At 39.9% G+C, this 16,889-nt stretch overlaps 1 protein-coding gene across 1 annotated transcript in view; it reads right to left on the minus strand.

Annotated features, from left to right (window-relative positions):
* Window positions 1-1,963: 1,963 nt before the first annotated feature.
* The window catches only part of TSNARE1 (t-SNARE domain containing 1), a 347,022-nt gene continuing 332,096 nt past the window's right edge, over window positions 1,964-16,889 (minus strand). Inside the window, exon 11 of the mRNA XM_062504268.1 lies at window positions 1,964-2,059. Coding sequence (XP_062360252.1) covers window positions 1,964-2,059 — 96 coding nt within the window. The remainder of the gene's footprint in view (window positions 2,060-16,889) is intronic.

A 16,889-nucleotide genomic window follows, 5' to 3' on the forward strand; every position in this document is an offset into this window, starting at 1 on the left:
CTACTGCATAGCAACTCTTGTTTTAGAAGCTCAATAATTAGTTTCACAACTGATGATGAAAAGTAGAGCATAATATTTTTTCTGGTGCTTTCATTAGTGTCTCTAGGTTCACTTCCCTCAAGACATGGATCTCATAACAGGAGATTAATTTTAGTTTTCCAATGGAGTTTTATTGTAAGAATATTTTGTTCTCTGACTTTCTCCACTAAAGGGATTTTGATTAAAAGGTGTCTAGACGTAGTCAACTGATGATAAGATTTGCAATTTCCAGTAGATAGGAATATTTAACTGTACTAAAAGAAATTGTGTTATATTACAGATTATCCTGATGAAACACATTTCCAAACTAATGCAGAATAAAAGCAGAGTAATGCAATGAAAATTACTGCAGTTGCTCTAGATTTAAATTATCAGGACAGATCCCTGTCTGCACCCATAAGCAGTGTCTTTTCTATAAAAATGGGAGCAAAATCGTATAGAAATGATAGATGATAGATAGATAGATAGATCGATAGATAGATAGATATGCTGTAAGAACATTGATATTCAGTCAATTAAAAGTCAATTTCACTAATATCGCCCTCGTTTCAGGACTGGTCAAGCACCTAAGTAAAGATTCAAGTGCAGTAAAATATTTTTACCTATTTCTCCTAGCAATGATGTAGGGCTTGTGATCATTCTCATCCAAACCAGTGAGATGGTTCTTTACATCCTTCAGAGTTTTTTTCTTTCTTTTTTTTTTTTTTTTTGATTTGTACAATTCCTTCTTGTACCCAAATTTTGACGACCACAGGAAGAAGTGCCAAAGCTTAAGAGGTGTGAAGAATCACCTTCCTCTGATAGTTGTGAACCAACCCCTTTTAGCTCCCAGTGGAAAGAAGACAGTTTAGAAGCCTCATCCTCACGTGGAAGGAGAGAATTTTCAAGTAATACCGAACCCTTGCTAAACAAAAGAATTAACAAAATCTCTCAATCCTTTGTGCTTTCCCAAGGATAGTTTCAGAGGATAGATGCTGTCTGCAGGAAAAATCCCATTGCTGCTTTTGGGTTCTGGTTTTATCAGATGGGACCCCTGCCCTGGCAGCAGGCACACAGCCCCGCTTTGGGGGCTAGAAAATCTGTAAATATGATATTTTCTCCTTGAATAATGGCCTGGCAAACTTCTAAAGAAGGAGAAACCCAGACATGCTTTGCATCAGAAAGAGAATATTACAAGTAATTGGTGAGTCATCCCAGGGCAATGAGGGAAAAGAAAGCAAATTTTTGTGTGTGTGTATGTGTGTGTGTATCTTATATTTACATGTAAAGCAGATTTTGTTTTGCCAAGTAAACATGCTATAGGGGAATCTTCACTAATAGGATGAATATTGCTTTGATACCTCACCTGTATTCCTAAGGTTACAGCCCAATCATCCTACTAGAGACCAATATTCTTTCTAGGTGTAGATCCAGAGCAAAGATGACCAAAAAATAATTTTTATTTTTCATCCCTACTGAAATCTCCACTTGTTCATCTTCCTGCTCCTCAGGAGGGTCTCTGGAGCATCTCAGAAGATAAAAGCACTTGGGAACACCTCTGGGCTATTGGATTGCCCCTAACCCTGCTCCAGCCTGGAGTCTTTAAAACTGCTTCTGCATCTCTAACTCATAATCCTAATAATTAGGATCCATTAGTTAGCATTGCTATGAGATTCATGAAAAATCAAACATAACACAAACAGCAGAGGAAAGGGTCGTATGTTGTTTTTTTCTTGGAATATCACCTTGGCTTAATTTTAAGGATCCATTAAGAATATTTCTAATACCCTGGGAAAGAAAATATTTAAGTGCATCAGACATGACTTTGCTGGTGAAGTTGTTTATTTTTCTTACCATGATCAGCTTCCTAAACTGTCTTTCAGGTACCTTAGAGTATGATAAAAGACTTGGCTAAAGGATTTTACCTGTGCAAACCTCAGCCAGGTCAGTGCTTGACAGAGACTGCGATGATTATGACAATGAGCAGCAGAACAGCCAAAGCAATGGAGAGAAGGCAGCACTTCATCTTCCTGGCTCGTAGCTGAGAGGAGAAAGACAAAGAAATTAATTCATGGAGATTGAATCCACAAAGAAATGTTACTTTTTCCATTAAAAGAATGGTTTGGACCAAGCCAAAGCAACATAGAGAATTTATTTTTTGGACTGACTTATCCTTCTGGATAATCCATATTCCTCCTCCTGGATAGAATCCCCTTTTCCTATACTACTTTCTTCCTGCTTAAACCACTGAGTCACACTAAAGTTCCAGGCTCTGCTTAGAGGGATGAACTTGGGTAAGGCCCCTCAGTTTAGTTTTGGTCTGGGGGTGTTGGAGCTGCATCAGGCTGGCAGGAGAAAAGTGTCCCCTGTAAGAGAGAGTTCTCTCTGCACTCTGCTGTGCAATGAAATGGAGACAAGCACTGACATGGGCTGCTCACAGGGCAGGCAAATGTGCTTCCAGTGTTATCCACCCTGATCTCATTCACTTTCAGATATGGTAAAAGAGATTCTATGGAGTTTTAATTTCTGATTTCTGTTTCTACTTCAACCCATCTGTGGACATAATGTTATTTCTTCCCATTTAAAATCTTTACAGATAATTCAACTCCCTTTCCTCCTTTTTAGATGGATTAGAAGAAGGGTGTTTCCATGACCCCACAGTGTAACTAGTCCTGTTATCCAATACACACACAAAAAATTAACTTCAGTGAAATCCTTAATTTGGACATTTTCCTTGAGACCAGCTCAACCAGCCCCCCAGCTCCCAGTCAATAAAATCATCTTGATGTGACAAACCAGTTGCTTTATTCAAGAATCCTTTACCTTCCTTACAATTGAAGAAACACTCTTCCAGGAGGGATGAGGTTAATATTACTGCACTCATACACTTTTCCTTCCTTCCTTCCTTCCTTCCTTCCTTCCTTCCTTCCTTCCTTCCTTCCTTCCTTCCTTCCTTCCTTCCTTCCTTCCTTCCTTCCTTCCTTCCTTCCTTCCTTCCTTCTTTCCTTCCTGGAATCCTTCCTTCCTTCCTTCCTTCCTTCCTTCCTTCCTTCCTTCCTTCCTTCCTTCCTTCCTTCCTTCCTTCCTTCCTTCCTTCCTTCCTTCCTTCCTTCCTTCCTTCCTTCCTTCCTTCCTTCCTTCCTTCCTTCCTTCCTTCCTTCCTTCCTTCCCTCCTTCCCTCTTTCCCTCCTTCCTTCCTGGAATCCTTCCTTCCTGGAATCCTTCCTTCCTTCTTTCCTTCCTTCCTTCCTGGAATCCTTCCTTCCTTCCTGGAATCCTTCCTTCCTGGAATCCTTCCTGGAATCCTTCCTGGAATCCTTCCTTCCTTCCGGGAATCAATCCTTCCTTCCTTCCTTCCTTCCTGGAATCCTTCCTTCCTGGAATCCTTCCTTCCTTCCTGGAATCCTTCCTTCCTGGAATCCTTCCTTCCTTCCTGGAATCCTTCCTTCCTTCCTGGAATCCTTCCTGGAATCCTTCCTTCCTTCCTGGAATCCTTCCTGGAATCCTTCCTTCCTGGAATCCTTCCTTCCTTCCTGGAATCCTTCCTTCCTGGAATCCTTCCTGGAATCCTTCCTGGAATCCTTCCTTCCTTCCGGGAATCAATCCTTCCTTCCTTCCTTCCTTCCTGGAATCCTTCCTTCCTGGAATCCTTCCTTCCTTCCTGGAATCCTTCCTTCCTGGAATCCTTCCTTCCTTCCTGGAATCCTTCCTTCCTTCCTGGAATCCTTCCTGGAATCCTTCCTTCCTTCCTGGAATCCTTCCTGGAATCCTTCCTTCCTTCCTGGAATCCTTCCTTCCTTCCTGGAATCCTTCCTGGAATCCTTCCTTCCTTCCTGGAATCCTTCCTGGAATCCTTCCTTCCTTCCGGGAATCAATCCTTCCTGGAATCCTTCCTTCCTTCCTGGAATCCTTCCTTCCTTCCGGGAATCAATCCTTCCTTCCTTCCTTCCTTCCTTCCTGGAATCCTTCCTTCCTGGAATGCTTCCTTCCTTCCTGGAATCCTTCCTGGAATCCTTCCTTCCTTCCTGGAATCCTTCCTTCCTGGAATCCTTCCTGGAATCCTTCCTGGAATCCTTCCTTCCTTCCTGGAATCCTTCCTGGAATCCTTCCTGGAATCCTTCCTTCCTGGAATCCTTCCTGGAATCCTTCCTTCCTTCCTTCCTTCCTGGAATCCTTCCTTCCTGGAATCCTTCCTTCCTTCCTGGAATCCTTCCTTCCTTCCTGGAATCCTTCCTTCCTGGAATCCTTCCTGGAATCCTTCCTTCCTGGAATCCTTCCTGGAATCCTTCCTGGAATCCTTCCTTCCTTCCTGGAATCCTTCCTTCCTGGAATCCTTCCTTCCTGGAGTCCTTCCTGGAATCCTTCCTTCCTTCCGTGGGTGTTTTGGTGTCTTACACCACAAAGGACAGGAGACTCCTCTCTTCCACTGGTGCTCCAAATCTGGTCCTTCATTCCCTCTCAGTGCCAAAAGAAGCTGGAGAAGCACTTCCAGCAGGGAACAGTGGTACATGACCTATCCTCTCTTCCAGAATCAACTACCAATCAAACTGGTGGTTTTATCAAAGTGTGGATTTCAGATCTTTTTTCACCTTAAAATGATGTACTGTCCTGCCTCCTTAGCAGATAATCAGTGAATCATCGTGGCTCTCCATCAGATTTTCAATTACTCAAACAGGTTTTCTTTGATTTGGAAGATAAATAAAGGTATTTTAAATATATAATTCCATGTGCATTTGTGAAGAGGGATCTTCTTGTCAGGCATGCTCGGACGGAGTGTGTGAGGGGACTTCCCAAAACCTGTACTTTGGAGCACAGATTTGTTTGTGGTTTTCCATCAGTTTACTGTGACTCTGTGGGCAAAATATCACAAGGAAAATGCTCACAGAAATTATTGTGAGGCTGGTGAGGCCCTGGCACAGGTTACCCACAGAAGCTGTGGCTGCCCCATCCCTGGGTTTCTTCAAGGACAGGTTGGATGGGGTTTGGAGAAACCTGGGATAGTGGAAGGTGTCCCTGCCCATGACAAGGGATGGAATGAAATTATCTTTAAGGTCTCTTCCAACCTAAAACATTCTATGATTCTCCGATTCTCTTTAACATTTTATTTTCATTTCCCCCCAAACACGAAAGGATGTTTCTTCATAGCAGATCCTCACCTGACACTTTTATTTCTTCAGGAGTAACTTCAATGCATCCTGAAAGTTCAGCCCATGAAACAACAGACTTGCTACTGTTTCCCCTTTAATTTTAACCTTCATTAATTCCAAGTCAAACCAGGAAACCTCTGCTTAAAATCGCAGACTTTCAAAGGAACTTGGATGTCCTTGTCCACTGTCAGAGCCTGTGTTTGGTCAGCAGAGGATGCTAATGGGTCATTTAGCTTCAAGCAGAATTCTCAAATAGTCCCATTAAGAGCTTCAAAGACTGCACAGTTATCACTTCACATGGCTTCTTCATCATTCTCTTTTCAGAGGATTCCCTCCTTTTCCTCTTTCCAGCATTACAAAGCCCAAGTCACTCTCATTTGCATTTGTATAGTCTCTTCTCCCTTCCCTTTTTCCTTGCTTTCAGCCAACTAAACCATAAACAGACTGAGAGTGACCAGAGGACTGGAGAGATGCAGCCCAGTCTGAATCCTGGGATTTGGTTCACATTTTATAAGCTTGTCCTGGCTGGCAAGTCAGGGTAATGATTCCTGCTCTTCAAAATATTTCCTAGCATATTTAGTATAACTGTCCATCACAGCCACAGACCCATGGCAGCATTATCAATTCTATTCCTAGTTTTGGGGTTTTTTTTCTCTTATTTTCCATTTCAACATTCAAAATGTTGAATTCTTTGAGTTGCTTTAGTCTCTAGCCATAAATTTTACATGCTGGTGGAGCAGTAGAAGCAACTTCTGATCCCTTCCTGGACACACCATCTTTCCTACAGATCCTGAAGAAGAGTGGTAGGATACCAGCACCCCAGGGTTTTGTCACTCAGTTAGAAAAATACTGATACATGAGAAAAAACAGCATGTCCCTTCACTGGACAAGTGCATACCCTGCTTCAGGAAGGGCCATGAAAAATCCCTTCAATGAGACTGGGCATGAAGACTGGACTTGATGACCTTGGAGGTCTTTTCCAACCTTAATATTCCATGATTTTATGATACCCTGTGGAGCTCACCAAGCCTGTCCAGTGCTGATGACCAGCCTGAATTTCTGTGAGCTCCTGGGACCCTTTCCCTGCCTTTATCAGAGGAGAAAGATGCAAGCACAGAATGTGTTGAACAGATCCTCTTCCCTAGACAGGATCTGAAAACTGTGGTGTGGGTATCCTCACTTGAATATTATGTAAATATACTCTAATAAACAGCATAAATAATAATATTGCATGTACTTAACTCTGCTTATTATCCCTAGTTTAGGTTAGCAGAGTCAGATTGCCAAACTGAGATTTACAAACGGTGTCTTAATGCCCCACTGCCATTCTTGAAGGAAATTGAGAGACAAAAAGAAACACATCCCTCTGAATGAGTTTTTTAAAGAGTTTCTTTAAGAACCCTGAGGTAACATTGCACACTGCAAGCACAGCAACCTCAGAAATGTAAGCACTGAGGAGCAACGAAATTCCAGAGTTTGTGTTTTCCATGTATGCATATACAGGGAGCAATCCTTGCCCTCCGTCTAAAGTGTGATTTCTCCTTTATTCAGTAAGGGAATAATTATTACGCTGTGTACATCATACATGTTTAGAAATTTTACTTATCTCCTCAAATTTTCTTAGGGCATTTATCTAAAGTCACATTCACATGAAATCACACAAAGCTCGCACTTAATGCAAAGTTCCCAATTTTTTTTTCCATGACAGCAGAATCATATAATTAATGCTTTCTATCCCAAACATCAATGCAATGATTGGGTTTTATCCATTTTAAGTGGAGGATGTAGAGACACATTCCATGGGTGATCCAGTTTTCTTAAGGAATTAAAAAGAAGAATAAAAAGCAAATGTGATTAATGATGCCACCCCTTACATCATAGTTAATCTACACTTACATGGAAACGGAAAACTGTTTCCAAACCTGTCAGGATTTCTCACCAGGACAAGTTCCTTACTGCCCTGAGATAGACATTTTGAGTTTTCTGCCATAATTTTAGTACTCTCAAAATAACAGAACCACAGCCACAGAAAGTTGAGTGAAAATGAAAAAAACACCCCAAACTGAAACAACCCACAAAAAGCCAAACCACCTGTAAAATGAATCATTTATGTTACAGCATAATTCTTCAGGGAGCTTTGCATTTTTGCAGCATTTCCCACACACCTGAATAATACACAGTGGATTTCACTCATCTTTTCCCAGCTCTTTTTCCCCTCAGCTGCAGAGGATCCTTCTCTCACACTGGGCATTATTCCTATTCCCTATCTTCCTTGACTTTCCTGGAAGCCCTGAAGCAATGTGACCTCCTCTCAGGTCCTCCTCTTCCTGCTCACAGGAGCAATTTTAAGACCATTTTGCCCAGAATCTTCCACCTGCACTTGTAGTTAGAAGATTGCAGACAAGACATATCCAAGATCATTGGCACAGCAGATGGATCAACAGCTGAAGGGCATTTTTGGTACAAACTAAACTTCAACTTCACCTCAACTTCAAAAAATAATCCCTAAAACATGAGGGAAAAACTGTTTTGTTGGGTTTTTTCCCCAGAGACCTGGAGGTTTTGCCAAACACTCCTGGAGATAACAAAAATCTATGGCTGCTTTCTCCATTTTTTTCTGTTAAATTGCAAAACTCTGTCCACATATAGGAGCTGCTGAAGTTTAATAAAACCTCCCAAAAACCATGCTCCTCCCAGGGAAATGTATGTTGGAGCTCCACCTTGGAAAGCACTGACTCCCTTTAAGTATTTGTTAAAATAAGTATTTAAATAGAGAAATCAATGCAACAAACAATTTCAGGTTGAATTTGGGAAAAGCTCAAAGCTACAAGATAATATTCTGCTGGAAAATGTGTAAGAAATAATTATAAGCCCACTATCTGATTTCATTTTCATTATCTTAGCTTACTCTAAACCTTGAATGCTGCGCTGCAGCACTTCTCTGGTTTTATAGCTCTGTCCCAACTTGCTGTAAGTCCATTTCCCATAACACCTAGAATTTGTTGATTAAATTGGAGCTAATCTATTTTCATTGTACGCATTTTCCCAGGATGAAAAGAACGCAACGTGGGACCAAAGAAATTCTAATCCTGTAGCAAGATGTAATGGCTTTTTACAGTTATTTTTTTCTGGGCTCTCAGGGTTTTTTAGTAAAATAAGTAAAGATATATTTTAATCCTGACAGAGGCTCTTTAAACACACATGTGAAATAGGAGTGAAAAGCAGGGAAGGAATGAGCAAGGCTATTTAGGGACACAGCTGAGAAGTACTTATATTGACAGGCAAACTGGATGTGACTGAGCCTGGAAGAAACCTTTCCCTATTTGTTCCAAAAAATTAAGCTGCAAGTCATATTTTACACCCTGGAAGATATTTATTTCTTGGGGGTGAAATGTTGAAAGATATTTTAATTATGCCACAACAGATAGTTAAGCAATTAAAACCCATTAAAGCCCATTGCAGCCCCAGGCCCAGAAAAGTTAGTTTCTTCTTAGAAAATCCTAAGAATAAAAGGAGGAAGAAAAATGCTTTCTTGCTAAGGATTCAAAAACTAGCTGAGGCCAAGCATAAATAATAGAAGAGGCTAAAGAAAACTGTTTTTCCAATATTTATATTTAATAATAGTAATAATAATAATAGTAATAATAATAATACCCAACAATCAAAACCACACCTGGTTCACATATAGAAAAGCAGCCTTGATCTTCTCCACCCTTTGTGGATTGATTAAATTATGGACTGTAAGGCAGGGAGTTTGAGATTTCTCAACTGCCTCCACAAAGGAGGTGGAAATCCCTAGAAACAGGAATTTTAGTTCAGGCAGGGATTTGTACTAGAACAGCTGCTCTATTCTGGGAACATCAGAGCACATGACACCACTTCAGAGCAGAATTATACCCCAGGACTTCATGGCTGGGGAGTTTTCTAGGTCTTCTGCAGGACAAAATTGGGCAGGTTACTTTCATTAGAAATTAATTAAATTAATCTCTCCAGCATCCCACTTTTAGCCCACCTCTCCCAGATGTCAGCCCAGGCACTGGGATAAAGATGATGGCAGTAACCAAAGAGCTTTGGCCAAGAGGGTTAACCCAAGACCACCTGACTGTCTCTCCCTCCTGCAATGTTAAATAATATAAACATTCATAGAAAAATGGGATTGTTAAGGTTGGAAAAGACCTCTAAGGTCACCAAGTCCAACCTTAAATCTGGCAAGCACCACCATGTTCACCATTAAACCATGTTCCTGAGTTTTATATCCACAAGCTTTTTAACACTACCAGGAACAGACACTCCAGCACTTCCCTGGGCAGCCTCTTCCTATGCTTCCAAAATTTAGGAGCAAGGACTAGGAACAGGTCTAGAAGTACCCTGAGCTTTTCAGTTTGGATGTATGGGCAAGAATCTGTCTCCTAGTGAAAGAGGATAACTTTTCCATTTTCATTTCTTAGGTTATTATGGTAAGTAAGCAATAATCTACCCATGCACTCAATGCCAACAGACTCAATAAGGAAATCCATTTTACTTACAGAAATGCTTACCCTTATTTCAAACACAATTTAAAAATAAATAACAAATCATGAAGCATTTTCAAACAGACTTAAGACTGCAAGAACTTCTGAAAGCACAATTCCACTACTTGAGCAAAGAAACTATTGCAGACTAATCTGCTCTGGAAATTTATTTCCTGTGAACCCATTCAGCAGATAAAAAACAAAAATTATTAAATTTAGCAACCACACAATAACAGCCTCGAGTTATCAGGTCAGGTTCTTTTAAGGCCCTCTGTTGGGCAATGAAAACCCACCCTGATTAATTTTCAAGTGCTGCTTCCTTTATTGTAAGATTAACAAATCTGTTTGACATAAAATGGTTCATTTTATATGCAAATCTCTAGAGAGTTTTGTGACATTAAAACAGTTCATACAATTTTGTTCACCCTGACCTCAGAGGTCATTTGGAATTTCATGAAAGCATTTGTCTACGCTCTTAATATGCATTTTGAAAGCTAATTTGAGGTCTGCTGGATTAAGAGCCCAGGTTCTTAATTAGGTTTGGACATATAGATATTATAATTTTATACATTTTATATATATATATATATATATATATATATATATATATATATATATATATAAATTACATATATATGTATAATATGCATAATATTATAATGTGTATAATATATATCTATATATAATATTATACACATTATAATATTACACATATTATACAAAGATGATATTATGAATCTGAAACTGCGTCATTCCAGTGGACAATAGCAGAAGCTTTGCTGAAGGCTGGAGAGTCCTCATGGGAGAGGAAAAGAAAATATTGGGGCAACATAGCAGAAAGTCAGACCTTGTAGATACGTGGTTGCCTCCAAGAATTATGTAAACATACAGAGGGGGAAAAAATCCCCCTACACTTGCAACAGTATTATTATTATTACTACTACTACTATTATTATTATTATTTCTAATTTCATATTCCATTTGCATTGATTAACCAGACACAATCAGCTCTGATAAGAGAGTAAACTCTGTGTTATTGCAGTGTAAGGGACAAATATGACCTTTAACGTGTGTACAATTAAAATGCACTGACCAAATTTGGTGACATTTATGGTATGACTTCCTTATAGAGCTACAATGAATTTGCTATCAAATATCACTGCTTCTGCAGACAGGCTAGAAAAGGCCAGGAGTATTATTAAGCATTTACAGTGTTTTTAAATGAGAACAAAGTAGACAAGTTACATATGAAAAAAAAACCCCAGAAGATATGAGAGCAACAGGGAAAGGCCGGCCCACAGCAGCAAATAATAGAAAATAGAAATAGATCCAGGAAATAGATCACTTGGTTTTGACACCTTGTTTTTGGGCCTTCACTTCCGTGTCACTTGGACTGATTCCATACTTTATGATGTTGTGTCTATGTATTTGCTGCTTTCCACTAATTCTGTGCAATTTCCCCATTCCCTGTGTGTTTCTTCATGATCTCCTTCTCATTAATTAATTTTATTTGCATTCATCTCTGGAAGTGTCCAAGGGCAGGTTGGATGGGGCCCTCAGCAACTTGGTCTAGTGGAAAGTGCCCCTGCCCATGGCTGAGGGGATGGACTGGAAGATTTTTAAGGTCCTTTGCACCCAAAGTATTCCACGGTTCCACATGTTTCTACCATATATCCCAGGTGAAGCCAAGTGCCATCTACAGGCATGATACCTCAGCATAGCCTACTGCAAGACTGCATTTTATACCACTTACTTAGCCAAGGACAGCCATCCAGGATTGGATTTTCTGTGCCTGAAATCTACCCCAAGCTATTTGTTTTAAATGAAAATATGCCAGCCAAATCAAAGGAGGAAACTATTAAAAGTTTCCAAGTATCCCATCCTGAAAAAGATAATGGAAATATTTTCTCTAGTCCCTCCCTGCTTTGGGGAAAAATCACAGAATAATTAAGGTTGGAAAAGACCTCTAAGACCAACAAATCCAACCTTTGGCCTATCACCACCTTGCCCATATGGAGAAGTGCCTCATCTTCTTGTTTTTGAACAACTACAGGGATGTTGAGTCCACCCTGCCCCTGGGAAGCCTGTTCCAATGCTTGACCCCTCTTTCCGTGAGGAAATTTTCCCTGATATTCAACCTGAACCTTCCCTGGTGCAACTTGAAGCCATTTGCCCTTGTCCTCTGTAAGGAAGAATAGGGAGAAAGGGGATTGTCCCTTTGATCAGGGTGCCCATTTTAGTGTTTCTGGAAAATTTGGCTCAGTTCAGGAAAGATATGACTTCTCTCAAACCCTTTTCCATGTACACTCCTGGCAAGTTCAAAATTTAAGATAAATTTCCCCATCTGCCATATCTATAGGGATGAGGATGGCAGCACAATGCTTTCTGTGTTGGTTTGCCTAAAAGCTGACAGGGGCTGATACTGGGCCTTTACATGCAGATTTAATTGCTGCATTTTCTACTTTCTGAATGCTTGAATTAGCAATCTTAATATTCCCCTAATACACTTGTTTTTCTAATGGCTGAGACATCATTTGTAATAACACATGATAATGGTTTACATTTCCAGCACACCTTTCAAGGCAGCAACCTGCAACGTGATTTACAAATTCACTATAAAGAGGATTATCTTTTTACCAGCTCTGGAATGTAGCCACCTTCCTCTGGCAGCTGTTTGAGCTCTACACAGCAAACCCAGCCAGCAATTTAAAGCAGGTAATGACTGGTGTGTGCACCTGAAACACCAGAGACCACATTTCCCAAAACAGAATTCACCCAACGGAGCAAAACAAACGCTTGCACTTTTGCACAAACCACCTCAAGATGCTTAAAAGCCCCACACAGGCAGATTCAGAGAGAACTCCTCCAGCAATTCAAACCCAGAAACACTGCAAGGGAGCACAGCAGAAAGAGAATGATTTGACCACATTCAAGCTGTGCAGTGCTCAAATAAAACCCCTTCCTGCTGTGCTGTGTTTATTAGTTAGATTATATTATTTTAGGAATGGGACTACTTGGAAGGACTGGAAATTACAGATTTTGGCTCATTGTGCTGCCAATCTCAGCATTTTGAGCCCATCAGTTCATCCAGCCTTCGACCAATCTCACTTATCTGGTCTGTACATCATCAGTTTCTCTTTCAGGGCAGAAAGTCTTAATTCTTGAACCAGCTCAACCTCTGCTCCCAAAAACACTTGAGCCCCCCAGACTGGCTCCTTTTGCCAACAACAACCAGGTCAAACTTTGCAGAATCTTAAAAGGACCAGAGATAATAAAAACATTCAGTCTGGCTTAACTCTGGTGTACTCTAATGAGACTTTGGCCCAAATAATTTAAGTATTTCTCCTCACTACCCTATATATAGGTGCAAGAAAAGAATATAGACAAAAATTATAATCAAGAAAAAATGCTTCACAAAGAATACCACATCATGAAGGACTTTTTGAACATCCTCAAACGAGTGCCAAATAAAGAAAACAAAGGTACTTGCAGGGGGTAGTAAAAAAACAATCACAGAATCATTTGGGTTGAGAAACACCTCTAAGACCATAAAGTTGAACCATTAACCCAGCACTGCCAAGGCCACCACTGAACCATGTCCCATTTGCACATTTTAAATCCTGCCAGGGATGGTGACTCCAGCACGTCACTGGGCAGCCTTTTCCAGGACTTGACAACTCTTGTAGTGCAGAATTTTATCCTAATATCCAGCCTAAACCTCATCTGGTGCAATTTGAGGCCTTTTTTTCTTGTACAACAATATTGTTCATGCTGGGTCTGAAATAAAGGTTTTGTATCTTCAAGGCACTGTGTTCTTGAACCTAAACTTGCCTTCAAGTCTCACCAGTAATGAGGATAAATTATCCCCAGTGCAAGTCTCCAGGCACCAAACAACAACCCAAAGGTCTAAGTTGGTCTGACCCCACCACCAGAAGGTATCTGTGTACCTCAGTATAAGTCAGTACATTACAGTAACTCCTCCCAGCCCTAGGAATCACAAGTAAAGCCAAATTTTGGAAGGGGTTCCATGAAGTACTGTGACATTGATGCCTCAGAACGTCAGTGTAAGGAGCTGATGAATCTCCCGAGCAAAGATGTCACAGAACCATAACAGGCAGTGTTTAGTGTCTGTGTTTTCATTAAATTTATTGATAGGATTGGGGAATTTCTTTTTTCTTTACTGTGTCCATTGATTTAATATAGAACATTACTTCCTACAAACCTTGCTCACCACTATCACTAACAGCACTACTATCTTTACTACTACTAAAATACTCCCATTAGCATGTCAAACAGTGGTGGACAGGCACAAAATACCCTTCCTTATTTTGTAATGTCATAGAACAGAGCTGAACTTCTGCTGCACTGAATTTTAAATGGACCTCTAAATACAGTTTGTTGGGGGTTTTTTTTGTTTTGTTTAGTTTATCATTTTTTTTTCTCCCCCCTGGTACCGAAATACAAAGAATGTAGAAAATATTTACAAGTACTCACCATGTCCCTGCTGCTCCTTTGCACCCTGCAGGGTACTTGGGATCAGAGGGCTAAGGAAGAGTGAGAAAATTATGTGGAGACCAGGTAAGAAAACCTTCCTTTTGAAAATTGACAAGCTGTCTGCTAGGAACTCAAGGAATGCAAATCTCACACTTTTCCTAATACAGATTAAAATCTATTTTACTGATTCTTAAACTCATTTGTACTTTTACAAATGTGAGTCTTCACCTGCTCAAAGCAGAACTGAGACATAAAAGCTGAGAATCTTAAATAATCGCAAAATGACAAAAGGATATTTCCATTTTACTACTTACTTATATGTCTGTCACAAAAAAGTGGATAAAGTCACATCTAGTGTAGCACCAGTGAAACTAAGCAGAAATAGAGCCTCCATATCATTTTATTGGGTGGCACAGAATTAAATTTGAGGCAGTTTGATTTCCTCTAGAAGCCACAGAAAACTGGCTAGGCTGTCAAAATATCTGATCTAAGCCTTTGTTTAAATACAAACAACTTCAAGGTTTGAAGAGCATTTTGACTCTCTATTGTGTTTTCATTTTCATTTTTCTGGTGGATTAAATGCACAAAGGGCAAGAGGTAGACTGAGTTGATACTGAACTTCTGACTCCAGGGGAAAGCACCAAGTATTGGAAAATCTTGTGTGAGAAAATATTCTCCTGAAGTTTGCTGCTCAGGTTAACAGATGGAGATCCAGAGAAAGTCATAGAGCAGAGTTCAGGACTTTTAAGAAGAGCATTTAAATATAAATACCAAAAATAAATCTGAAAATGGCAGGCAATGAGGGGAACTGTACAGGCATACAGAGCACTGTCCTCCTTTTCTCATGAAATTGTTATGTGGTCATTTATAAAACATTTAACTTCTTAATTCCTCATTTTCCATGTTATAACATCAGGGATGTGACTTCATTAAATGAACAGAGCAAAAATAGTAACACCTGTGATGATGGAGCCATTATTTGCCAAGATCAACACACAAACACGATTTTATTTAAATATCCAGTTTTTATATGGAAGTGTTTTTCCTCGGTTTTGTTTTAGGTAAACTGCGTGAGCCATTTCTAACTTAAAACCTTTAAATTTTTCTGGGATGAAAAAAATTATCTTTAATTACATAGTCACACAACAGCATAATGGATATGACACTGGAGCTCATATTACAGAGAAATAAGTTTTTCCCTTCATCTCTCAAACAACCATTCTAAGCTCTTGGCAGCATCCTTAAATACATCCTAAAGTGGAGTTTGATCTATCTAAACTATGGGGGACAATGAATATGAAAGCTGAGAATGACCAGAGGTCAAAACATTTCACTGTTTCTCAGTCCCTGGCAATGAGACAGCATTCAGAGCATCCTGAATTATTCACTGCCATCAAAGCTGAGAGTTTCCTGCATCTATGTCAAAATCACTGTGTAACTGCAAATTGTAATGGATTCTGAATGAAAGAGATGATTGTAACAAACAATGGAATATCAGCATTGCTTCACAAATGGCCTTGGAGCCTGACCTTGCTGGTCAGAATCACAGTTCCCGTGTCTAGGCAGAGTCTTGTCAGCTCTGCCAGCACAAAGGGCTCCTTACGTGAAGTGTGTGGGAATAACTCAACTGTGATAGACAACATAATAGAGCTCTGGGAATGTCACAAAGCACAGTGCCAAGAGTCTGTCCTACAGAGCATATCAATCCCTCACAGCAACGGGAGGACAGGCTGGAAAAGAAAGAATTAAATTCAATCACGGGTCTATAAGGATGGAAGTGAAAACAGTCTTCATGTTTGAGTTTTATCTCATTGCAAGGATGGAAAGGAGCAGAAAGCAATGAAATGTATTAAATCCAACATATCTTTGTGTTTATGGTTTCTGTCATGGAGCCAGTTTGGAGCCAGACTCACATTAGAAAGCTCATCTACTCCATCCAGTTCTGCTGTGTAAGGAACAAACAACCTGTAAACATTTCCTCCAATTAACAAAACAGCAGAGAGATGGATTCTCCAGAATGGCAGCACCCGGGACGCGCAGCCAAAAGACAACATGTCAATCAACCATAACTAACTTTTAGCCAAGAAAAAGAAATTTAAGTTACACACCATCTAAAGAAAGTATTCATAGAGGTGCACGGACAACAAATTAATAAACTAAGTTTAAAAGGGTTTATGTAATTCAGTTTGTTATGACATGATTTTCTTAAAATATAGTGAGTGGTTCTCCTGCATTGGTGAGAAGATGAGGCCATTAATCACTTTTTAGGATAAGGCTGATCTGAAAATCCTCCTAAACTCATCAACAAATTCTCCAAAAGTCCTGAAAACTGGACTGAATGACTGGTTTGAAGCTCTGAGAAAGTTACTAAAGTAGTTCTGAGCACTTCCACCTAAACTGAAACCTCCATGGGAGATTATGCCCTGGTGCTATTTGGAGAACAGCTCAAAGACAGACATCTCCAGGGAGGTCCAACTTAGAGAATTTTTCTGAGGTTGACATTGAAGAAAACAGATATTTTTGAAGACTCTGGAGAAGTGAGGGGAACCTCTGAACTTGTAAAGTGTCCCAGCTTTTTTAACATGCAGCTGATCAAAGCTTTTAACTCTCCATCCCTTTTCTCCTGGCATCTATGACAAGAGCTTAAATAGTTGAGCTCCACATGGGGAAAAACCCACATAGATATCCGTATGGATGTGTGTATATTTTCCTCTTACTG

This window comes from Cinclus cinclus, chromosome 1 (genome assembly GCF_963662255.1).
Source record: "Cinclus cinclus chromosome 1, bCinCin1.1, whole genome shotgun sequence".
NCBI lineage: Eukaryota > Metazoa > Chordata > Aves > Passeriformes > Cinclidae > Cinclus > Cinclus cinclus.